The sequence below is a fragment of the Mytilus galloprovincialis genome, chromosome 3 (genome assembly GCF_965363235.1).
Source record: "Mytilus galloprovincialis chromosome 3, xbMytGall1.hap1.1, whole genome shotgun sequence".
Classification (NCBI taxonomy): domain Eukaryota; kingdom Metazoa; phylum Mollusca; class Bivalvia; order Mytilida; family Mytilidae; genus Mytilus; species Mytilus galloprovincialis.
In genome coordinates, this window is record NC_134840.1 from 8045630 (window position 1) to 8072027 (window position 26398).

A 26398-nucleotide genomic window follows, 5' to 3' on the forward strand; every position below is an offset into this window, starting at 1 on the left:
CATATGTTTATTATGTTACATAGTTAACCCTATTATTTTAACCTGACTTATTTACAAGAGTCCAACGTTCCAGAGCGTTAAAAGTTTGTATGTAAAACGTGAACACCAATTTCTTGTTCAAAATAATTCTTTAAGATGTATTTTGTTTTGAGTGAATTATATTAAAGGAAGATATATATTAATTGTATAATGCAAATCCTTTATGATAAATATATTGCCCCAAGCTGTTGTACTATACTTCTACGTGCCTTGTAGTTAGTGCATTGAGATACTACTACGGTCATTTTGAAACAGTTGATCATGAAGTCAGCTTTCTTGTTAGTATTTGTTATCAAACTAGGACTTCTTGCTCAAAGCCAAGTATTAAAGAAAACGTTGGTATGTATTTGCATGGAAGAATTGTCTTCTGACCTTGAGGACCCCCTCATCATTCAGAATGCCGGTGATGGAACAGAACGTCTATTTGTTGGCGAGCAAAAGGGTGTTGTGCACATTTTCGATCATAATGATGTTAAGTTTAAAACACCATTCTTAAATATAGCAGATCAAGTTTTGACTGAAGGTGAACGAGGCTTACTGGGATTAGCCTTTCATCCTAATTTTTGGAAAAATCGTCGTTTCTTTGTTTACTTTTCCAGTAGAGTTAAACCTAAGAAGTCAACAGACGACCACGTTACTCGTTTATACGAATACCGTGCATCTCGACGGAATCCATATATTGCTGATACGTCATCAAGAAGATTAATCCTGGAAGTACAACAACCATTCCGTAATCACAACGGAGGAGAGGTAAGGCAATCTTTTAATTACAGTTAACTATTATATGTTAGTAAGACTGAAAAATGCATAATAATCACTGAATAACTAGTAGTCTCGCTTTCTATTGAACGAAAAAAGAACATAACAGGAAAAGACCAATCAAAACCGCATGTCAAATGAAGGCATAGTAGATTATTAGTAAAAAGAAACACAAAAAACAAGACACTAAATAATAACATAAAAACACTGATATTAATGATGAGTTTACTTACCTAAAAAAGTCAACCAAATTTGAAATATTGATTAACAACCTTAGGCGAAAAAGGATGGAATCAGAAGCCATTAAATAAGTTAAACAAAAATAGGTATCTTAACAAGCACCAGTTAGCGATATCATGGTCAAAAATGGAGATTTCAAGCGATATATTGGAAACAAAATAATGCAATTAAAAAAATCGATAATCTTCATATTGCACCCTAAATACTCTACTTAATGAAACCACTGTTTATTTACACATCGTCAAAAAATTAAAGTCATAGCTTTTATTTTATTAGCATATCTTTTACGCATGAATACAGTAGCTTATTTTGATTGGGTAAACAATTGCTGAAGGAACCAGTTTAAAATGGTTCGTCATTATGAAGAAATACATATAACGTAAACAAAAGAACAAAAATAACGAACTCCAAGGAAAACCTAATTCCCCCCTAATCAAAATGCAAAATGAAAAGCTCAAACACATCAAACAAATGGATAACAACTATTATGATCCTGAGAAAAGATGATGGGATTTTGGTAACAACAAGTGGAATAAATCCGTTATCATCTGTGACAAAGATATTCCAAAAACACGTCTTGTCTCGTTTAGTTAAGTTCTCATCTGAATATCATTGTCAATTTCAAGATGTGGAGCAGACAACTATATCTTCGGTATCCATCCTTTTTAATTTATTATGATACATGCAGTCAACATAGTTACCATTTTTGTGTAAAACATTGAGTTGAAAGACCTCATCTATATAACGGAAAGTGATATTCAGCCATCTTCTAGTCATTTTTGCTTGAGAAACGTTTGTAAAATCTGTAGCACAAGAAGACTGGAATAACATATTTTGACCTTTTTAGTATCCATATATAATTCACACCACCTAGGTATATTCACAGTAATTTTGAAGCCCGGTTTTGATTCGTGGATAATATTGAAATATTGATGTTTCTTATTTGGGATGAGGTTTAGTTTAGTTTAGTGGACCCAGCAATTGCACTTTTCTAATTATTATATAAGGAAGAATGAACAAATTTCCAGTTCTTCATCTTTGGTTGAAATTACAAAGGATCAGAAAACCTATCTAAGATGGTTCTGAATTGCTTTGTTTGCATGTGTGTAGGATATGTTGGATTTTCGAGAAACTATTTCCGTTATCAAGCAATTACTGTAACGTAACGTGATTTACAAACAAATTAATATTATTTGGACATTTTTCTGCAGAAATAATACGTTATTTGTCATGAAGTTAGTAAATTGCATATATTGGGTCTTTGAAGATTGATTTTTCACGTGTGTACATAGTCTGCCTAAAACTTTTTGTCCCAATGAGTCGAAACTTTCTCAAAGAAGTCTTAACCCACATAAAAAAGTTTATCTGCGTCTTTTTTCTTGTTTCGTTCATTGTTCGGCAAATTCCTGGAATGAATCCATGTTTATGTTACAGTCGTGTTTCCATGAAATGATGTTAAGCTCACGGTATTTCGGTATTATACGTACCTAAATATGGTATTTTGTCAAAGGCAGCCAAAAAATATTCAAACTCATAAGACGAAAACAAACTGGCAATGCCATTGCAACAAAGAACGAGCAGCACAAACTCCACCAAAACAAACTGACAATGCCATTGCAACAAAGAACGAGCAGCACAAACTCCATCAAAACAAACTGGCAATGCCATTGCAACAAAGAACGAGCAGCACAAACTCCACCAAAACAAACTGGCAATGCCATTGCAACAAAGAACGAGCAGCACAAACTCCACCAAAAAATCGATGGTGATCTAAGATGTAACAGAATGAAAAGCAGATTCATATGTGAAGCTCTTCGTGTTACTCATGTAAGAACAAACCCGGTGATAAATCTCATTCGGTAGGTCATGTTCAAAGACCAAAGGATCGAATGATGGTGAAACATGCAGAATTTACAGGGATATCACATCTGTATTTTTATTTTTAAATTAAACCTGTAACGTATTTTAAGGGACACTATCTGTGAAAGTCATGTTAACTGATTTGACTCAAATTCTCATATTTGATTAAGAATCTAGATGGTTTGTTGTGTGTCTCAAATTTTATTGTTTGTTTTGTTTATTTATTAAAATGGAATATAAGTATCTTAACAAATGCATAATATTTGGTACGCCATCTTTGTTTAGCAGTTACAACTTATATTAGATCGTATGCGTTTCAACATACTTAAGTACGGATTCACATCATTCTGAAGAATAGAGATTATTTTCAATTATCACGTTCATTGCATATTCTATTTCATGTTTATATTTCATTTGTAACATAGGTAGCTATATAATTTTAAATCATGCATGGTGATATTAGTTTACATTACTATTAAAGTCATATGAAACGAGTGACAAGTGAAAAATAATGTTTATCCAATTCTTAAACTAATGCATGTATATATCAATGACTTAGTCTTCTGTGCACGATTTTATCAATTCTTTCACAAAAATATCGTATAATCGTCAATATTATTTTGTCTCTGTTATGATTTAACAAATATTACAGCTGATTAATTGCCGTGTTTTAAATCCGTCGTTTACCGATTGTCCTCTTATAGTAAACAATCTACAAAGAAGCATGGATGGTGAGCACGTGTATATTATGTACAATCAGATAATAGTTTATTTCAATGGCAGATCCATGCGTATTGAGATCACCGGATTTTTACGAAAGGGGTCACGCTAAGGTCACATGCATACGGAAAATATTTCGGCGAATTGCTTCCTGGAAGCAAGCAATTAAAAAAAGTAAAATTCTTCTTTATGTCAACAAATTGAAGGATTTTTTTCAAATAAAACTATATGTACATAATTTTTATAATGAGAACTATCCATTCAGTTATAAAAAAACATTTGCGGTTTTATATAACTTTAAGGATATAATGGTCTACTGAATCTTGCAAATAGTTAACATCATTTTCATTTGACCTGTTATGTTATATAAATGTTATGTTAAAAGTGACAAGCTGGCAAGAAAAGTCATAAATTTTTATGGTACAAACTGATGTACAATATAAAGATGTTTTTATGTTATCATTCATTCTATGTAATGTCCTGTTTCATTATTTATGGTCATATATGTTTGGCGTAGTTAAGTTAATGTACTATGGCATCTCCGGGATCAAAATAATATAATTTATTGAAAGGTTTAAAAAAGATTGTAAGCGACTTATTCAATATGTATGTACTAAATCAAAAATATGACAGTTGTTATCAATTCGTTTTGATTTTGCCATTTGCTTAGGGACTTTATGTGAAGGACCTTCCTCGGAGCTCGGCATATTTGCAATTTTACTTTTTTCATTTAAGGCTGGCTTCATACAGGAACTTGTTTGGAAGAGAGAAAAAAAGTTAGCAGTATTTTTAAATTTATTTTCCGCTATATACTGTATACATTGTGTTTTTTTCAAAAGCCAGTCACTATAAAAAAAAAAAATACCCACGGAACGATATATAATTTCTGAACAGACTGGAACGAGGTCGTCTTATTTACATGAAATAGTAATAAATTTACCGTAATTACCTTAATCCTTTCATTTATTTTAACCAACATACTAATGTTCTGTCACGTAGTGTTTTAGCGATATTTTTTAACATTGTCATAAAGCGTGAGGTGTGATATGCCATTAAACCAGGTTCAAGCCACCAGTTTTTACTTAAAATGTCAGGAATATTGCAGTTGTCATCAAATAGTTCGTTTATATGTGTGTTGGCAATTGTTTTTATTGCACTTCGGTGTTCCTGTTGTTCCTTTGTTTTCCTCTTATAGTTGATGTGTTTCCCTCGGTTTGGTTTTGTAACCCGGATTAGTTTTTTTTCTCAATCGATTTATCACTTTTGAGCACAGGAATACTATGATTGCCTTTATTTACTAGGACCAAGGAATTACTTCGACTCATCCGAGTTTTCGACACAACCGAGTTAGACACAACAAAGTTCGACTGCTGTAGTAGATGATGTTCTTTCATTTAAAAAATAAAACTTTGGTGGCTATGTTGAACGTATCTATCCAATCGAACTCGAGATACAGGATACAACAAATACAATTAAGTCGCTCTAATATCTTGATCTAAAATAAGAAATTGGCAATAAGGGTCGGTTGAAAACAAATATTTATGAAAAATTAATCGATTTCAGCTTCCAAATTATGAACTCATAATTTCTATGAAACAACACTGTAGCAGTGCCTTCATACGTAGTTCATATATTTTCTAGTTGATACGGTATTTCAACATCACGTGTTGGTTGACCGTTATGAAATATATGTTTCACATATGCCTCCGAATACGTCCAAAATGCTGTTTTTTTATTACTCTGGACTCTGCTTTTATTGCAGATGCAAAAGTAAAACAAAAATATCAAACTCAAAGGCAAAATAAATAAGGGGAAGTCCTTGAAAACTGATAAAAATCAAACACTTTGGTACAAGTGACAAACAACTGATATACTGATGACTTTGTATAAGCATTTTCAAGGATCTTTCCATTTCGAGATTCGATATTCGAACATTCGTTATTCACTAATGACTTAACAAATCATTACGGATCAGCCTTATAAAATAGAGACAACTTTTTGATTTGTAGTTATTCAAGCAAGCGTATTTATTTTGTTTGGAGACGACGGTTATCAGTATAAATTTATTTTTGGAGAGGACAGTTATGTTTATATATTTATATATTCATTAAATGTGGAGAAGACGGTTATATTTATATATTTATTAAGATTATCTTAGGAGAGGACATTTATCTTCATATTTTTATTTAGATTATTTTTTTGAGACGCCAGTTACATTTATATATTTAATAAGATTATATTTTGAGAAGACGGTTATCTTTATATATTTATTTAGATTATATTTGGAGAGGACGGTTATCTTTGTATATTTATTTAAATTATATTTTGAGAAGACGGTTATCGTTATATATTTATTTAGATTATATTCGGAGACGACGGATATCTTTATGTATTTCTTGGTGATGGAGGTTCCCAAGGAGATCCAGAAGGAAATGCCCAAAACACGTACGTCAGATTGATAATTATTTAAACAATGGGAAACATGTTTGTGTACCAGTTTAAATTCTACGTTGATATAAGTTTTAATTTGCTAGTACATTAGAGTTAATAATAGATATGCATCTCGGATGACAGATGTGACATCTTTTTTATATGTTAACATATAATACAGGTTTGCACAATAGGGATTGTTTTAACCTGGCCCTCACTTGTATGGTTCCTTGATTCAGGTCATATTCTTTGATAATTATTAGTTTAAACATATTTATTTATAGTGGATTGGGAAACAAGTTTTGCAACTTATATTAATCCCTTTCCACTTTACGGGTGCGAGTGCTGCCTTATTGTAACTCAGGGTTCCTTTGTCCTTTGTTGCTTTGGAAAAGGTATTTAGATCAATATAAGACATGATTAGTAAGAAGGTATTTTTGACATTTTTGTTCTTTTAATTGTAAAAAGTCAATTTTACAACCTTAAGTATGTATCGAAATCTTACAGGTTATCCTTACTAGGAAAAGTTCTTAGAATAGACATCGACACAATTGGCAACAGAAAGGGCTATGCCATACCACCAGATAACCCTTTTATAAATAAGCGAGGGACTTTCAGACCAGAAATATATGCTTACGGTGTCAGAAACATTTGGAGATGTGGAAAGGAATCAGGTGAAGGTTATGTTATTTTTAATTGTAGAATGTAGAGGTGAACCAAAGAAAAGAACTGTCAGCGTTGTATATACCTTACCACTTTAATTACTCAATGAAACTCATTTATCGTTGGCTTACGAAAATAAGTGTTTGACGATCAATTTATTTGATTTTCAGATTGATGTTTTGAGGAAGTCTTATCTAAACAGTTTAATGGTTTCACAAATTTTACAAATACCTAAGGAACCAATATTAGCTTACAATTAAAGAAATAGCTCCATGCCCTTTTTAATCAATATTGCAAAAAATAAATGCTTAATTTCTTTTTAGAAAACCATTATTCAAAACAATCTTGAAAGAAAAATCGTTTCACATGTTGTTCACATTTAACAGAATTTGATTGATTTTCGGAATATGCTTCCATTCCCAACTTCGAATATTGAGCAATCTTTTAATTCATACGAGGTGTTTTAATGTTTTACAGCACTGGACCGATACCGCTGCTGATGGACCATCCGTCCCCGGGGATATCATCAGCTCAGTAGCAAGTACTGACATGATTAATAACAAACCTTTCTAAATTTGCCCGTTTATAAATTTAACTCAAGGTAAAGTTGGTATAAGATTGATATTGCTATTATTTGGGATAATTTTTGGTTATATAGCACTTCAACAGTTTCGGTTTTATACATCCTTGGCTTTAACATATTCGTGATGAAGCTAAATCCAGAAAAGCGCTTCCGATGCATGCAATTTGTAATTGTTGGTTTTACGGTACTGATTCAATACCAATGCTGGTCGACTACAAGTCCCAGAGGGTATCATCAGCTCAGAAGTCAGTACTTCGGTACTGACATGATTAATTACAAACCTTTCTAAATTTGAAATTATAAAGAAACTAAGGTTTCAGCTCCCTTAGGCAAGGTTTGCCTTAGAAGGATTTGGCTCTTACTCTAGGTCATTTTTGATTATAAAGATCGTCAACTTTTTCGGTGTTATAAATCCTTATGTTGAAAATATTCGGCTTTGGGCGATCCTTATGAAGATCAATCCAGAAAAGTGTGCACATAAGTCAGGAGCCTGTAATTCAGTGGTTGTCGTTTGTTTATGGTTACATATTGGTTTTTTTTTTTTTTTTTTTGTTTCTTGTTTTGTTGTATATATAAGAATTAACTTAAAGATAATATTATACTCCTTTTGTAATTCATACGATTTCCTCAGTTTTTGTCTCGTACTTATCGATTTACAAGGTTTGAATCTTCGTATTGGTATGTCTTCTTAATTCTACTAATGTAAAATTGCTCACTGAAATGTATCTATTTTTCAAGGAAGATACCACGGAAGAATACTGTGTGGGGATGTTGGACAAGATAAGTTCGAAGAGATTGATGTAATAAAGAAGGGAGCTAACTATGGATGGAAAGGTCGTGAAGGATTTGATTGTTATGAGAATAGAACGTGTGGAAAAACTGGTCAGTTGTTTATTTATGTATTTGACGTCTCCTTATCTCCAATATTAAAAACATTTATCAAAACAAAGTGAACTATTAGAGGTATGAAAGTATCACACACAATTCATATGTAGACTTAATTTGCTAACTAATAACAGTGACAATTTGCCAGTGTGATACACCTATTTGTCCTGTTTTGTTTATACAATGACATATGCCAATGCACTTGCCTATTGGAACATGTGATAAATGCATATCAGATAACTCTAATCCTTTTGACAAACCTGGTCTATATGTATAAAGTAAAATCACAAAAATACTGAACTCAGAGGACAAAACAAACAGAAAGTCCCTAATCAAATGAATGGACAACAATTGTTTTATGCCTGACTTGGTACAGGCATTTTTTAGGTATAATAATATACATCCAATTCTTATAACTTGCACTCCCTTTATATTATAAGCTAATTTTGAACCAACTGGTCAATGCCGCTGCTGGTGGTGACTTTGTCCGTGAGGGATTTACCAACCAAATAGTCAGTATTTCTGTGATGACATGAATAATCATTAATATGGTCAACATTATAAATTAGCTGTTGACTTTGCGATTATTCAAAAATATTAAGGAGGTTAAAGAATCGATCACATTGGCTGAATTTTTCAACACCTTCATGAATTTTGTGTCTTAAATGCTCTCCAAATGAGTATTTCATTTGGCTGTTTAACTTTTTTTCGAGTGTCACTGATAGGTTTATGTAGAAGAAACGCGCATCCGACGTGAACATTTTAATCATTGTATATATGATGAGTTTATTGTGACTGTCTGTCATAATTCAAGAAGCTCAAATCTTTTTAAAATATTTGATTGAAAGAAAGACTGTGTATGCCCGTTGGAAGAAAAAAAAGCATTTGTGTTTCGAATAATTCAACATTTTATAAATAGAGCATTTACAAGAAATAAAAACATATCAGTGATAATTCATGTCGCCGAAAAAGTGCTAACCACTTTTCTGGTGATACCTTCTATCTAAAATCTTATAAAAAAAAATGCAATATTTATACATAGTAAATCCTATTGTGTATTAAAGTGTTATATTGTTTGAACAAATCTTAAAAGGTGTATTATCTAGACTCTGTAAAAGTAAAATTCTATTACGTTTCGAAATGTCATGATTCTATTGTCGAAAAAAGTAACTAAGTCATATCTGATATTTTCTTCGAACTTTGTTTACATGTCACATTAACATTCTTTTCTAATTGGTAGTTGATTTATTTGTTATTTAACTTATAAGCATTGACTATGGTTAAATTTAATGTTTGTGATTTAGGACCGGAAGTGAAACCTGTATTTGCATACTCCCACGACATCGGAATTGCAGTCATCGGTGGACAGTTTTATAGCGGATGTCTTAACCCAAGACTAAGTGATTTTTATATATTCGGTGATTTTAATGGGTGAGTCTTGTTAATACACTCACCTGGTTTCAAGTATTAAATATATTAATTCATTAAAATTCCATTTAAAATATTGCGTAGTTAAATTTAATTTATTATATAATATTACTAGGTTATATTTTCTTATTAATATTACCAAAAGCTTATATTTATATATTTTTGTTTTCAAAAATAAGATTGTTTGTCCTTCTAGTTATCTCATCAATAACAGTCAAATTCCGGTATTATATTTTAATTCATGACTTATTTAGCATACCCCATTTACCGTTGTTTATACATGCATATACCATGGGAAAGAATAAATAAATTGTTTACATTGTTTAAAATTAGTCATATCGGGGCCTTTTATAGCTTGATAATGGCTCTGCTCGTTGTTTAAGGCCGTATGATGACATATTTCTTCTAAATAAAGGCAACAGTAGTATACCGCTGTTCAAAACTCATAAATCCATGGACAAAAAACAAAATCGGGGTAACACACTTAAACTGAGGGAAACGCATTAAATATAAGAGAACAACGACACAACATTAAAATGTAACACACACACACACACACACACAAACACAGAACCGGACTAAGCATTAGACAAAATCCTTTTAGAATAACAAATATAACATCAAAATCAAATACATGAATTTGGGATAGATAAGTACCGTGACACGTCTTATAGTAATGTGAATTCACACTCAAAAATAAGAGAAAAGTAAAATCTACCAACAACGACCACCGAATGAGTGTTCAACACCATACAATCTATGGCCACGACAATGCATTTACAACATTCTTTTATCTCTATAAAATGTTATTAGTCCGGCGGCTACAAGCATATTTCAGACGAATTGTGCACATCCTGCTACAAGCATGAAATTTGGCATAGATCATCCTGAACTATTACTCTTTCATTTCAGAAAGGGAGGCATTTGAAAAAAATATCTCAATTCCGGTAAAATCCAAAATGGCGGACATCATACTTAAATCAGTATTATATCGAAGGCTATTAAGTGAAAAGGTGTTATTTTCATGCTACTAACATAATATTTGGTATCAACCTTTATTTTGTACTACTTTTGGATATATGATATAGATAAGATGTCTTCAAAAACCCTACTTCCGGTAAAATCCAACATGGCGGATATAGTACTAGAATAAGCTTTTTTTTAGGGAGGGTAATTGAAATGTGTTTTAATGTATTGCTACTATCATAACACTGGGCAGGAACCTTTCTTTTGTGCCTCTAATGGATACAATGTATAAGACATATCTCTTTAAAAACCTTACTTTCGGTAAAATTTAGAATGGCGGACATAGAAATATCAATTTTCTATTTTAATATTCAACTTTTTTCAAAATGTAAAGAAAATGCTTTTTGTTTGTTTTTTTTTTTTTTTTTTGCTTGTCATTAAACTATTGGCTTCTAGTTATCCTCAAAACCACTAAATTTTTTTCTAATGTAAATTTTTAAATCACACTTCCGGTATTAAAAAAAACCAATATGATGGAAATTTCAAAAATGAGTCCTCAATACATATCTTTGATTTAGAGTTTTATATTTTAGATAGATTGATTAAAACAAAATAAAATTACTGAAGTACTAAAACATTTTTCAAATTATTACTATTTGGCTGAAAATACATGTTTATTCACAGTCACCACCAGATGTAAACAAAACGGTGCACGGTAGACCCGATTTTCCACATTAACAACGACCGCGACATCCTCTGTATCTGTATCTGTATGAATGCGTTGTCAATACCAATTCTGGCTTTAATATAACGGTTTGAGAGAGCGCCGCCAATTTATTGACGAGGAGTAAGAGCAGATTTGACGCTCTATACGCTTGATAAACGCACTACAGTGTCGTCTTGCTGATTCGACGCGATCACTGTCTTTATAAAGAATGAATTTGAGTATTGTGGTGTTTTGCTTAGTGGAATGTCAAAACACTTAGAGTGATTCTTTACTTGCTTTTCCACAATATTTGTTGCGTGGTATTCTTCGAACTTCTTTGCAGTTATGTTTCTCTTAGGACGTGCTTTTTGGAGAAATTCGTCTGGTTCAATAGCGGGAATCAGCCCCTAAACCACTTTGTACATAAATATCAACTTCTAGCTTGTTCGTCTTGCAATTGTCTGGAGGTCTTGTAGTTCCAGTTTGGCAAGCATATTGGAGACACACCCGTCCTCTCTTGACTTGTAACCTATGGTGATAAATCTTCCCGTTTGACGTTGTATCCTTTCTAGCTTATTTATGTTTGTTACCATGTTGGGGTCCCATACTATGGCTCCACATTTCATCGTTGATCAACGAGCGAGATGTGAGCTGTTTTTTGCAATCTTGTGGGCAGTATTTCAAGTTTCTTCTTTGAAAGCCTAGTGTTGAATTTACTTTTTTTGCCACGTTTGATATGTGGGTGGTCCATTTGAGGTCTTTCGAAATTTGTAGGCATATGTACGGGTTATGCTTGACTTGTTGTAGTATGTGTCCATTTAAACTGTAGATTTTATGGCTTTTGTTTCTGATGCTTAGGATGTAGTATGTTTTGGCATTGAACCGCATTCCCAAGTACATCCACAATGTACAAGCTTCTGACAAAATGATGAAGCCTTAGAAAGAGTTATTTAAAAGTTATCCTCTCTGTCCCTTCGCTATTCATAAGCGCTTGAACTGGGTATCATAAGAGTCAATTCCAAGCTCGTCTCCCTAAACACCTGCCTTAGTATATTGCACGTTTTACCCTCAATTAGTCTTCCCTTTTGCGCAAATAGTTATCTTCTTGATTCGTTAACCATGTTAACCCCATCTGATAAGTTTGTGTGATCTTACAGTTAAGCCTCGGTGATTTCGGCTGATCAATCATCATTCTTTATTTCAAAATCACATCTTCAAATGCTATCAATGTCTCCCACGCAGTCTTATTTTCCTTTTCAAGCAATCAGAGAACCATATCACAACTGGTAAAGACATGTAGCACAATAAGTGTTTGTAATCAAGTGTGTGTAATCACTCATTGCCAGGTGCATTTGTAAATATATTTATCCAAAGCTTTTTGCCCTCCCAAACACAATCCATAGTTCGTCTACCCCTGTCACGGAATAGCGAAACAATAACGACTTTTCGAATCATGACTCGTGCAAGTTCGTGGTTCATTGCATCAAACACAATAAGAAAGAACTTTTAAGTTTTCATTCGCAACAGCTTGCTCAATAGATTTTGAAGGAAAGGTAGTTGTAGCAACAATTACTCAGGATGTTCTGTGCTATCCATCACATGGTGATGTTTCAAGCTTAGCATCATGTTCACGTAAAAGAGGCTGACACTTGAATCAAGATGCATGTGTCTGATGCAGTGAAACACAGACTTAACTGAGTCATGACTCGAACATTCGATACTGATGTTGCTGTCATTGCGGTTTCGCTTTTCAGTGACCTAGGGGCAGACAAACTTTTGGAAGTGGGAAAAGCTTCAGATATATATCTATCCATGACCTTTCAAATACACTAGGCATTGAGATATTACACGTTTGCTGGAAAAGGAACTGCGTTGGTGACATGGATGGTGTTTAAAGATATGACTCTATCATTTAGAAAGATGATTGATCAGCCAACATCACCAGATATGGATTTGACAATGTCATTGATAGAACGATACGTGGTTTTGTTGTACGATCGAACAAACTTATCAGATGGGGTTAAAGAAGCAAGAAAAAATATGTTTTTGGAAGAGGGAATACTTATTGAGGCTATTCCCACGACTCGGTCTAGTCTTTTTCAGCAAGTAAAACGTGCAATATACCATGGCGGATGTGAATGAGTAACAAGCTTGGTATTGGTTCCTTTTCTAACTAGTCCATCCCTTATGAATGGCGAAGGGGAAAATATTATCCATGGCACCCTTTTCAACAACTCTTTTGTGAGGCCTCTTAATCTTATCAGGAGCTTGTGCATTATAGATGTAGGAATACCACGATCTTTGTAAATTTGGAAATAAGCTCTCCGATTGTGAGTAAACATGTATATGCGGCCATAAATAAGCCATTCTAAAGATGTTTAACAACTTTAGTGATTTTATTTTGCTTTAATCAATCTATCCTAAACTCTACATCGAATATATGGATTGAGGACTCATCTTTATAATTTTCGCCATATTGATTTTTTACCGGAAGTGTTAATTTTGTATTGAAACATATGCAGCTGAATAGAATTAGTGGTTTTGAGGATGACTTAAAGCCAAAAGTTTAATGACAACCCCCAAAAAATTCATTTTATTTACAGTTTGAAAAGAGTTGAATATAAAAATGAAAAATTATCAATATTTCTATGTCCGCCATATTGGATATTACCGGAAGTAAGGGTTTAAAAGACATATGTCTTATACATTGTATCCATGAGAAGCACCAGAGAAAGGTTCCTGCACAATATAATGATAGTAGCAATACTTTAAAACACATTTCAATTATCCTCCCTAAAAATAAGCTTATTGCAGTACTATATCCGCCGTGTTTGATTTTACCGGAAGTAGGGTTTTTGAAGACATCTTATCTATATCATATATCCAAAAGTAGTTCAAAACAAAGGTTTGTACCAAATATTATGATAGTAGCATGTTAATAACACCATTTCACATTCTAGCCTTCGATATTGGGCTAATTTAAGTATGATGTCCGCCATTTTAGATTTTAACGGAAGTGAGGCATTTTTTTCAAATGCCTCCCTATCTGAAATGAAAGAGAACTAATTGAGGAAGGTCTATAACAAATTTCATGCTTGTAGCAGGATGTGCACAATTTTTCACAAAGCCGCCGTACTATATGGTAAATAAATATCTTTGATATTTATTGTATCAACGGGTTCAGTTTGGATACTTATTTTCTTTTGCATGTTTTAAATAAATTTTCGAGATTTGAATTTCGAAAACCTATTCTTGTCTGCTATATGACAGTCATTAACAAAAGAAAATCGTTAAATGAGGACAAAAGATATATATCTGATGTCGAAAGAGAAATTCCGTCCATTGTTCATTATTGATGACAACATCAACGGACGGGACTTCTGTAATACTTTTACATGAACATCTAAAAGGAAACGGAAACTTGTTACTATTTCCCGGAGCACACAAATTCGTCTTGGTTTTTTTAATGGCGGTCGATCGTTTCTTAATTTTGTTTTGCTATATTGTTGTGTTGTATGTTATTATATTTATTTCGTTTGGGTTCTATCTGTATGCTTTTATATGTGTCATTTCCTGAAATCTTGTTATGAATACATAAAGAACTTTCACATAACGCCATATTTTACAATTATCATATTATAGAATACCTGTTTACTTCTTTTATTATTGATTCAGTTATATAGAATGTTTAGACAAATGTGATAACCTGCTATGGCTTTAAGTTATACTTTCTGTATGAACCTTCATCAGTAAAAAGATAACCAGGATAAGTAACCTGATTTGTCTATTGAATATTTATCATTACCATTGTTCACAACAAACAGATGAAACACGTATGCACTAAATGATGTCATATGTATTTTTAGAAAGATACATTACATATTTATGTTTGATTTTGTAGACGATTGTTCCGTCTTTATGAGAAACCCAGGATACAGAAATGGAGTGGTCGTGAATTACGACTTTGTGATTCAAGCATGTGTACTCCACCTCTTAATAATACATATGCACAAAGCATTACATCTTTTGGGATTGATGAATCAGGTACATATCAGATAATTAACTTTTTTCTCATAATGCAGAGAGAGGGTATTTGATAACAGCCATTCATATGCACATGAAATTTGAACAAAAATATTGTTGATTCTTCAAACCAAAAAATAAAGGACATCATTTTAATAATTGAACATCTAAATAGTGATATGGATCAATTAATTAAAATATTTTTAATTTATTCCATAATAGGGGGATCGAGATGTCAATGACAAATGACAAAATGACAAAATATTGACAGTACATATAACAACCACAAAAAGACAACCGGGATTCAAGCCTTAATTCGTTATAAATAATCTAATTGATAAAAAAAGTTATGAATGTAAATATACATAATTTTACTTGGAAATGAAAAGGTAGCCTCAGGGTCGAATAGATCTAATATTGATTGGTAGCACTTAAATACTCAAATAGATATATGTTTATTAAAATCGTCGGCGATTCAGTATACTGATCATCTTAGTTTTTGTATAACATTAGAAATTGGAATGAATGATGTAGTGCAAACAGTTCAGTTTAAATCTAGATATTAACAACGATGATTGGGAACAAATCTTGGCAAAATTAAATGCAGCTTTCCAATTGTGAACTTATCACTTCAATGCGGCAGTTTATGCAGATCTTCATAAAGAATGAAACTAAAAAGAGTCCAAATCATATTTTTATAAGGAGACTGTAGAATGAAGGGTTCTAAGTGTTAAAATTAAATTTGTCAGTAAAAAAGTTTAACAGACGCCATCACGACTTGGTTCGGCGTTATGTAATATCTTTGTCACACATAACTACATGTTTGCTTCAATTTTCGTTACAGCAATCTCGCTCTCTTTTCCTATGTCTATGATATTAGCAAACGAGACTCATCAGCAGATTTCGTCTTACCATGAGCAAAACGATGGCATCTGGAGCACAAAAGATCATCAATATGCCAGTTATTGGTTTCGTTGGCCATTCTTATGTTTTATATGTAGTGTTGGTTTTTTTTTTAATTAGTTTTTTGTTGTCTTTCTTTTTCGCCATGACGTTGCTAGTTTCTATAAGCTTTTGTGCCTCCTCAGTATGTTTCGCCTCTTTAAAATGACACAATGTTATGTCATAGAATAAGCATACTTGAATAAAAGAAACCATTTTACATGATGACTTAAATCATATAAAAGAGTTGCTAGTTTGCGTTTGAATTTGAATTTGCTTTTGAATTGTTTTACATTGGTCATGTTTGGGTCCTTTATAGCTTGCTGTTTGATGTTAGCTAAGGGTCCCTGTTTTAGGCCATACTTTGGCCCATAATTGTTCACATTTTATGCATTTGTCATTAGCACTCGTACAATTTTTATTTATATGTGCTTGGGAATTGTCACAGATTTCTATCTGCTTCTGTAATGATGTTATGATCCACTGAAATATTAGTAAACTATTCAATTCAACATTATTTACCGAAAAAAGTTATGTCTATAGCATTGTATTTTTAATTACACGAAAACAGATCATAAAATTTCTCATTTTTATATCATTGTGTAAATAAAAGTTATAATTTAAAATCAATTTTGTTTTAGGAGAAGTATACATGGTGTCAAAAGATGACACGAATCCAGGAAAACTTTATAGAATTGTTGATCCTGTGAGGTAAGGATTATATTTGGATATATGTATGAATATGTTCTATGTGTTACAAATATAATCTAAGTGTGTAAAACAATTGCTTTTTCGAAAGGTATCAGCATTCCTAGTGCATATTACCTATTAAAAGATAAAATCACAAAGATACTGAACTCAGAGGAAAATCAAATTGGAAAGTCCCTAATCACATGGCAAAATCAAATGAAAAAACACATCAAAAAACGAATGGACAATAACTGTCCATTCAAATCATGCCAAGCTATGGAAACGGCCTCATTTCACAAAACACATAAAATTCCAGTATATATGTCCAATACGTGGCCTACATATTTTAGCAGCTTAAACACGCAACATTAATCGAAACTTCAATTGTTTTGAGAGGATATTGCTTTAATAAGAAATGTGCGTCTGAAAAAAACAAAAATCTCATTTCAATCTGAGGGACCGTCATCCAGACACGTGTTATTTTCAACAGAATGTTGAACAGATAATTACTAGTATGCCTGCTAGTTTAGTAATTTCACTTTCACTTGAAGTGACTGAGAGAAGTATAATTAATCATTATTTGTTCTTAAATACCTTGTTATACTTGCATCTTATCTGTATTTTTCATGTTTTGGTGTTTCTATTTATTTTTTTCCAAAAGTCACACTTACATAAATAGAACGAATCGACTGAGATTGTTCCGAGTCATATTCTTTAGTTTTCCATTCCTTCTGTATATATTGAAGCTGTGCCATATCCGGGGAATTGTCCCCCTCATGACACTGACTCATCCCAACAGTACGACCATATTTACGGTTCATTTTTACAAAAAAACAGAAATTTATTTTAATTAATTTTTGCTAAGTTTGTCATGTAGTAGCAGATAACTCTGATATAAGGGGAGATAACTCAGATAAAGTAATTCTTTTAATAGAATGTGTTGCGAATTTACCTATTTTATTATATATGGTAAATAAAGGCAACAGTAGTATACCGCTGTTCAAAACTCATAAATCCATGGACAAAAAACAAAATCGGGGTAACAAACTAAAACTGAGCGAAACGCATTAAATATAAGAGGAGAACAACAAGATAAGTACCGTGACACGTCTTATAGTAATGTGAACGACACAACGGAAACACAACGTTAAAAAGTAACACACACAGCAACGAACTATAATATAACAATGGCCATATTCCTGACTTGGTACAGGACATTTTTAAAGGAAAAAAAGGTGGGTTGAACCTGGTTTTGTGTCATGCCAAACCTCCCTCTTTTATGGCCATGTGAAATATAAATAAAGGCAACAGTAGTATCCCGATGTTCAAACTCATAAATCCATGGACAAAAAACAAAATCGGGGTAACAAACTGAAACTGAGGAAAACGTATTAAATATAAGAGGAGAACAACGACACAACACTACAATGTAACACACACAGAAACGGACCAAGCATCAGAAAAAAATCCCCCGAGAATAACAAATATAACATCAAAACCAAACACGTGAATTTGGGATAGACAAGTACCGTGACACGTCTTATCGCAATGTGAATTTACACTCAAATATAACATTAAAATGACAACACAACATTACAGGACTACAATATAAATATTTTAGGAAAACATAGTAGACAAAGAAACACACGAATAACAGTTAACAAAAGGCAACAAGTTTGAAATTTTAATACGCCAGAAGTGCATTTTGTCCACACAAGACTTACTAGTGACGCCCAGATACAAAAGTTTAAAAGCCGAAACAAGCACAAAATTGAACAGCATCGAGGACCAAAAGTTCAAAAACGGCCAGGGTACCAGCACATCCCTATTATTTTGGAATAATTTATACTTTTGCAAACAGTAAATTTTATAAAATGACTATTCAAAAGATATATGATAAAACTGAAGTATTAACTAAACACAGGAAACAACCGAAATACACTACATAACCCGACGAAATACAGCACATCCGAATAAGTTTAAACCTCAACGCCAAGTGACGTCATATTTGAAATTGTAAAAAATGACAAAAAAATTACGTCACATTTGAATTTGTAAAACAGATCATTTAAAAATGAAAAATGACGATTCCAGTGACCCCATTATTTCTTTTTCTTATTATAAAATTCTATGTTTTAGTTTATGTAATACAATAAACTCATCAAGTTCAGTTGTCTATGCATAATCTATAAAAAAAATATATATATATTGACAATTTTACACAAGCTATACAGTGAAAAAAAAGCCCACTGACCCATACTTTTTATCTTATTTTTGAAAAGCATGATTTACACAAATCAATGAATGTGTTTGTAGATGTTTTTGTGTTCTGTTAAGGGAGCTGACTTCTCAGTTTCAAAGTAATTAACTTTTCAAAACACTAGCATATATTGATAGGGGATTAATAAAGGAATCAAAAGAGCAAAAAAACTATATACGTCACCGTGCTTGTTTTCGAGACATTAGCCATTGAAATTTTGGCGGGAAAATGTTCTCTCTTGACTTTTCATAGCTTTATCATTGACAAGTTTAAGTCTTCAAAAACTATTAAAAAGTAATTAAAATTTTATAAGACTTTAGCAGGCAGCTTATCATTATACATGTAAAAGAATTATAAAAAGAAAAATTGGGGTCACCGGGCAAATTTTGTTAAGGCATTCAAATGGATAAAACTAGAGAATTCCGAAAATCTGACCAAAATTCCAAAACATGACAAGCGAGCTTCCTTAAATTGTTCCTTTTAACATTGTTATACGATGATGAGTGATGTACCCATATTTTTTCTATTTTATTTATTGTGTCTGTTTAGTTAATGCATCAATGTAAATATAACGGAATTTGATGAGACTGTGATAAAATTTACTGTTTGCAATAGCATAAATTGTTCTATATAATAAGGATGTTCTTTTCACAAGCAAAAAACCCTAGCCGTATTTGGCACAACCTTTTTCAACTTTCGATCTTCAGAGCTGTACAACTTTGTCCCCCCTTTTTTTGACTTTCGAACTTTTATATCTGGGCGTCACTGGTAAGTCTTGTTTGGACGAGGCGCGTTTTTGACGTAATGAATTTTAAACCTGATGCCTTTTGTTATCTATTATTCATGTGTTTCTATGCCTAATACGTTCTGCTATTTATTTGTATTGTAGTCCTATATTATTATGTTGTCATTTTAATGTTATATTTAACGGTGCCATCAAAGTGCGAGGTTTGGCATGCCACAAAACCAGGTTCAACCCACCATTTTTTTCTTTAAAAATGTCCTGTACCAAGTCAGGAAAATGGCCATTGTTATATCATAGTTCGTTTCTGTGTGTGTAACATTTTTACGTTGTGTTTCCGTTGTGTCGTTTGTTTTCTCCTATTTTTAAGTGTGAATTCACATTACTATAAGACGTGTCACGGTACTTTTCTATCCCAAATTCATGTATTTGGTTTTGATGTTATATTGGTTATTCTCATCGGATGTTGTCTAATGCTTAGTCCGTTGCTGTGTGTGTTACATTTTAATGTTGTGTCGTTGTTGTCCTCTAATATTTAATGCGTTTCCCTCAGTTTTAGTTTGTTACCCCGATTTTGTTTTTTGTCCATAGATTTATGAGTTTTGAACATCGGTATACTACTGTTGCCTTTATTCATTAAAGTGAGAGGGTTTGCGCTATAGAACCAGGTTTAAACCACCATTTTCTACATTTGAAAATGCCTGTACTAAGTCAGGAATATAACAGTTCTTGTCTATTCGTTTTTTGATGCGTTTTGTTATTTGATTTTGCCATGTGATTATGGACTTTCCGAATTGATTTTCCTCTAAGTTCAGTATTTTTGTGATTTTACTTTTTAAACTACATTTTGACAAATTATTAAAAATATCTATGGATTTAAATTGAATCATAGTCATTTCGTACCGTAATCATTTCAAGATTATAACACACTGTTGACAGCTGTATCCCTATTGTTTTTTAAATTAACTCATTATGTCTGGGTTTTTTTCACACATCGATGTCAATATATACAAGTGGCAGGTTTAGCTAGCTATAAAATTAGGTGTTATCCCGAATTTTCTACAAAAGAAAATGCCTGTACCAAGTCAGGAATATGACAGTTGCTATTCATTCGTTTGATGTGTTTGAGCTTTTGATTTTGCCATTTTATTCAGGAATTCTCGTTTTGAGTTTTCCTCGGAGTTCAGTATTTTTGTCATCTTACTTTGCCTGACATATTGAACAGCACAAATCATCAGTTAGTTATATAAATCCTTACCGTTTATTTCTCAGCAATGGCAATCCCAGACGGTGCAGAGCAGCAAGAGCACTGTACATGAAACAGAGACATCTGCAAGAAGGTAAATACGTTCACTAAGATTAAAAAAAAAACCAGTACAATGACATTACAATTTAAAATGAAATATAAGTAATAAAAGTTGAAATGGATAAACCAATCAAATGTTAGGTAAATGTCTGTATAGCACTTAATAGTTCTTCCATATAACTGTAAGGTTCGTTAATATCTCATCAATTCCATTTTATTTAGTACTATACTAGAACACACCCATGATATCGCGGGTCCGTGACTGAATTCAAGTATATTACTATGCGTAAGCCTTATTTTAGTATTGGTATTGTCATCTGATAAAGTCATGCCGATTATAAGATGCACAGTTTTCTCTGCTTTCAAAATCTTTCTTGTTGAACCTGTCAACCTGGAACTTATCAATTATTGGTAATATTAATTATTTGGAAAACAAAAGGGCCTGGAATGGAGTATTTTTTTAATTAACAGCATTGTCCTATAATAGTTATAAATAAAGTTGAATTCTTTGATTTGCTGTTTTACGTCATGCCGGCTAAAAAATTGAAAACTGTACCTATACGCCTTAACTAAAGTCCAGTTTTTTAGTATTCGTCTTGTCGTCTTAGAAAGTCATACTGATTAAAATACTACAATAGGGAACAATTTGACAGTGATTGAATTTAGTAATGTCAAACTGTGATTAGGACCCGTGTATATAGCAAAATCCTAAATACACCGTTTGGTGGTGCGCCTGTCAGATGCGGAACGTTCAGATAAGGTAATAGGTAACAGGTGAATATACTATTGGTATCGGTATTGGATTCGGATGAGACCCGGAACTTGTTAATTATTGGCAATATTAATTATGTGGAAAACAAAAGGGTCTGGGGTGGTGTAATTTTCAATCAAAACCATTGTCCTATATTAGCTATTTGATTTGTCGTTTTTTCCCCATGACGGCGGACAAATTGGACCTCGTTATTTTAGTATGATAGATACGTAGTATAATAAAATTGTCGGAAAAAATTCTCTCCACTAAAATGATGGAATCAGTCAATTTCTGTTGAAGCCAGGTAAAATTCTCAATGCATATGAACACGTTCAAAAAAGTATATGAAAGCAAAAAAGACAATAGTTTAAATGCTTTGTCTCGCTTTTGGACAATTATTTTTTTCCCCTATCTTAACAATGTGACACTGACAAAAGTTTTGTTAACAGGTTATTGAATATCAAAATTTGCATTGGCTATTCATACATATTCAACAAAAAAGCATAGCAAATATTATATCAGAAGATTTAAACATCTCGAGTACTCAAAATGAGATGTTTAATGTATGTACTATAATATAACAGTATTGTTTGGTTAGAAATATACCCGTTAGACAGCAAATATTATAAAACAGCTAAATGGCGTAAATTGTTAATCATTTGGTTTATTTAGAAATTATGTGGTAGCCCATCAGTTATTTGAACAGTAGGTGTTTTTGCGATCATCTTTTCACTAGCAACACAATCATAATTCTGTTTTTAATCACTTAAGCAATACAACTGACATAGTTTAGTAAAAAAAAAATCTGTCATAATCTAGCCAAATTGTTTATCACAGGATTGACTAATATTTTTGATTTTTGAAACGTACAAAACTGATTATTATCCGATTTTCTACGATGTGGACAAACAATTCTTCTTGTCTTCAAATTAAGCATGGAAATATATCTGCAATGTGAGCTTTTGTCGATAATTGGCTTAAAAAAAAAAGAAATAATTGGACAATATCGCCTTTAATAGAAAGTAATAAAAAGACACAAATGCGTACTCAATATTCCAGGGTCACTATGATATTCAAGAGACAAATGCATCCAAGAGATAAGTTGCAGGTTCGCAATGACCTCTATAGTCATATAATTTGTAACATATTTGCAAAACTACTATTCTATGTTTCATGAATATATTATTATTTTATACATTTTAGAATACTACTATCATGACTATGGAAGTAAGTATATAGTATGATCCCTGGATATTTAAATAATAAATACAATGCAATAATGTGCACACATTTGAAAGACACTTTGAAAATTTTCGTACTAAAACTTATTTTTACAAAAATTATATTTTCTTTTAATTGAAGTATTTAGTATGATTAGTTTTAGATTCGCTGTTTGTTAATTGGTTCTTATATTCCTTTACAAATAATATGGATAAAAATTTTACACTTTAAATCATACGTTTCTTCCGTTTATAAAATGTTTGCGCACCGCTTTGATACTAATTTATGGATTGGAATAATAGTGGGCTTAGGGTTGAATCCCAAGACATATATGCATCATAGTACAAATACATGTGTTTTGATTTGCTTTCTGTGAAGGGCATTTTTATTATTGTATGTTTTGATTGCAGATATTTATCTTTATTCAGATTACAACGCTTGTATTATAGATACTTAATTGTTTCTTTTGCTTTAAAAGTAAAACGCTGTGGTAAGATTGCCAGTGAGTCATCTATCAACCAGAGAAAAAATGCTCAGCGTCTTATCTTTGTTATTGTATAGTAAAAGAGACAAAACATATGAAAGAAACATTCAAATTCATATGTCAAAAACAAACTGACAATGACATGGTAAACAACGAAAAATGATTAAAGTCAAACAACATTTTACAAAACACAACATAGAAAAAAAAGACTAAGCAACCCTAACCCTGACAAAAATGGGTTAGACCTCAGGTGTTCTGGAAGGGTAAAATCATTCTGCTCCACAAGTAGTAGATGTTTATTCATAATATGCAAGCATTTGATTTAGTCATTACTCTATGTTTCTATATTTTTGTTTTACAGAATAACAGTTGTACATGTAATTGACTAATGTGTAAATTAAGGTGGTACCCAACACTTCAACTAAAATTAATTTGGCTCGTTTAATTTTTATAAAATTTTGACAAAGTATTTACTTTGACCCTTTGACAAAAATATGAAAATTTCAAAAAATTTGAACCAACCATTTTATCAGAAAAATTACACTGGTTATATAGCAGCTTGACAAACTCCTATTTTGATCATTGAGAAGCTTAATATTCCCTTAACTACACAACGTAATTAAAACGTTAAGCTGATTTTACAGAGTTATATCCCTGTAGTGTTAGGCACCACCTTAAACACACACTTGCTGGATAAACTGAAGACATTTTTAAAGTGAAAACATATAGGTGTCTTCGTTAACAGAAAATTGACTTTTGTCTTTTGTACAAAGAAAAAACATAGCATAGCATGACCTTATCTTATTATTTTATTATTTTGTTATTGATGATATTTCATACAGATGTTTATTGATTAAGGTAAATTCTATAGTATTAAATGTAAATGAAATGACAAAATAAACTATCAACAAGTAGTTTGTGTACTTAATGTCTTAACTTGTTTCAAAATCAGGCAAAAGAAAAATCACAAAAATACTGAACTCCAAGGAAAATTCAAAAAGGAAAGTCCCCAATCTGCTTGTAACCTGCGGAGTAGAAGAGGGTCTTGCAAATCATCCCTTTTAGAAACGTGCCCAGTTAAAAAAAAGCGGAATACGAGAAAAAAATATACAAGAAGAAGAAAATCAGAAAATCTGCATATCTGTTGATTCTCTAAAGCCATTATGTTATTGTTCTATTATAATTTTGAAAATACTTTGAACGAAAAAGTTATGTTATATCTCTTCATGTGTGACGTTTACATTCTGGCGTCAAACACGCGACTCTACACTAGAGTTGTTGTGAACCTTGTCAGTCAGTCACAGGACTTCAAATCCTAAATGGGTTGATTAAAAACACATATATAAATAAGCAATAAATGTGGTTGTTAAATTTGAAAGATGCTTTTTGTGCTTTTTGTTAAAGATTTGTTTGTTTTTGTTTTGTTTGAGATTGTGACACGGTGATGTCTGATGTACCCATATTTTGACAATTGTACCTATTAGGCTGTTTTGTTCACGCATCGATGTAAATATAATGGAATTTGACGCGACTGTCATACAAGTGAGAGGTTTAGTGCTGTCACACCAGCTTCAATCCGCCATTTTCTACATTTGAAAATGCATGTACCAAGTCAGAAATATGACAGTGCTTGTCCATTCGTTTGATGTGTTTTATCATTGGATTTTTCCTTTTGATTAAGGACTTACCGTTTTAAATTTTCTTCGGAGTTCAGTATTTTTGTGATTTTACTTTTCTCTAATTTATTTTACATTTTGAAATAGCTGATTACAATGTTTTTCGTTTTGTATTCTTACCAAAACTGACAAGAAGAAACTTCATAATTTTTTAACTAAATTCCATATTTATAAAAGCAATTTATCACAAGAATCATCCTCTATGGTTGAACTCAGAAATTATTTTAAATGATTGTAAGTAGATTATGTTTATATTTGTTTATTAAAAGTAGAAGATTTGAGAACACGTATAAATGCTGAAAACATTTCACTCCCTCATTTTTATAACACATTATTGCCTTTTGATTTTTGTTTTTGAGACGCACAAAATTTAAATCATTTAGTTTTATTCAAAAGAAGACATGATATATTGAATGGTCTTTGGCTTTCTGTGTTGTATATTATGTCCCGTTCTTTAACTTTGTCGATTTTGCGACGGCATTGTCAGTTTGTTTTCGACTTCTGTTGAAAATGTTCTTTTGTTATCGTTCTCCTATTTTGTATAATATATAAAATAGCTTTGGTAAGATCATCCTTCGTGAAAGAAAGATATTCGGTATGTTTGGCAATGTCATAACTATCTACCAGAAATTAAATGATTTAGATAATAGGTCACCGTACCGGATTTTTTGTGTTATCAAAATATGCTGTTACAAAATGTTAGAAATTATTATAAATTAAGGAATGTATCTCCCTCATGCAAAGCTCTGATTCCTTTCACGGATTTGGCTATACTTTTTGGACCTTTTGGATTATAGCTCTTCATCTTTTATATAAGCTTTGGATTTCAAATATTTTGGCCACGAGCACCACGTGCACTGAAGAGACATGTATTGTCGAAATGCGCATCTGGTGCAGGAAAATTGGTACCGTTAATGTTATTACTCAACATTTAACTAAACCAATTCCGCATAGCAAGTTATAAAAAGTCCCAACATGATTATCTATTCTTGCAATTATATTTTGCTGTACTTGAAATTAATAT

The 26398-nt window shown here is 32.1% G+C and overlaps 1 protein-coding gene across 3 annotated transcripts; it reads left to right on the forward strand.

The window, feature by feature from the left end:
* Positions 1-257: 257 nt before the first annotated feature.
* LOC143067100 (HHIP-like protein 2) lies at positions 258-24612 on the forward strand. Of its 3 annotated transcripts, none has more exons than XM_076240138.1 (10): positions 258-789; positions 5978-6063; positions 6556-6728; positions 8033-8176; positions 9484-9610; positions 15181-15323; positions 16886-16955; positions 21209-21276; positions 23197-23220; positions 24060-24612. In XM_076240138.1, exons 1-10 carry the CDS (start codon positions 301-303, stop codon positions 24062-24064), a joined length of 1329 nt encoding a protein of 442 aa, XP_076096253.1. In that variant the 5' UTR covers positions 258-300; the 3' UTR covers positions 24065-24612. The 3 variants fall into 3 exon arrangements, with proteins under 3 accessions (XP_076096253.1, XP_076096254.1, XP_076096255.1); XM_076240139.1 differs by having other exon boundaries at positions 6556-6722; XM_076240140.1 differs by lacking the exons at positions 21209-21276; positions 23197-23220.
* Positions 24613-26398: the final 1786 nt, after the last annotated feature.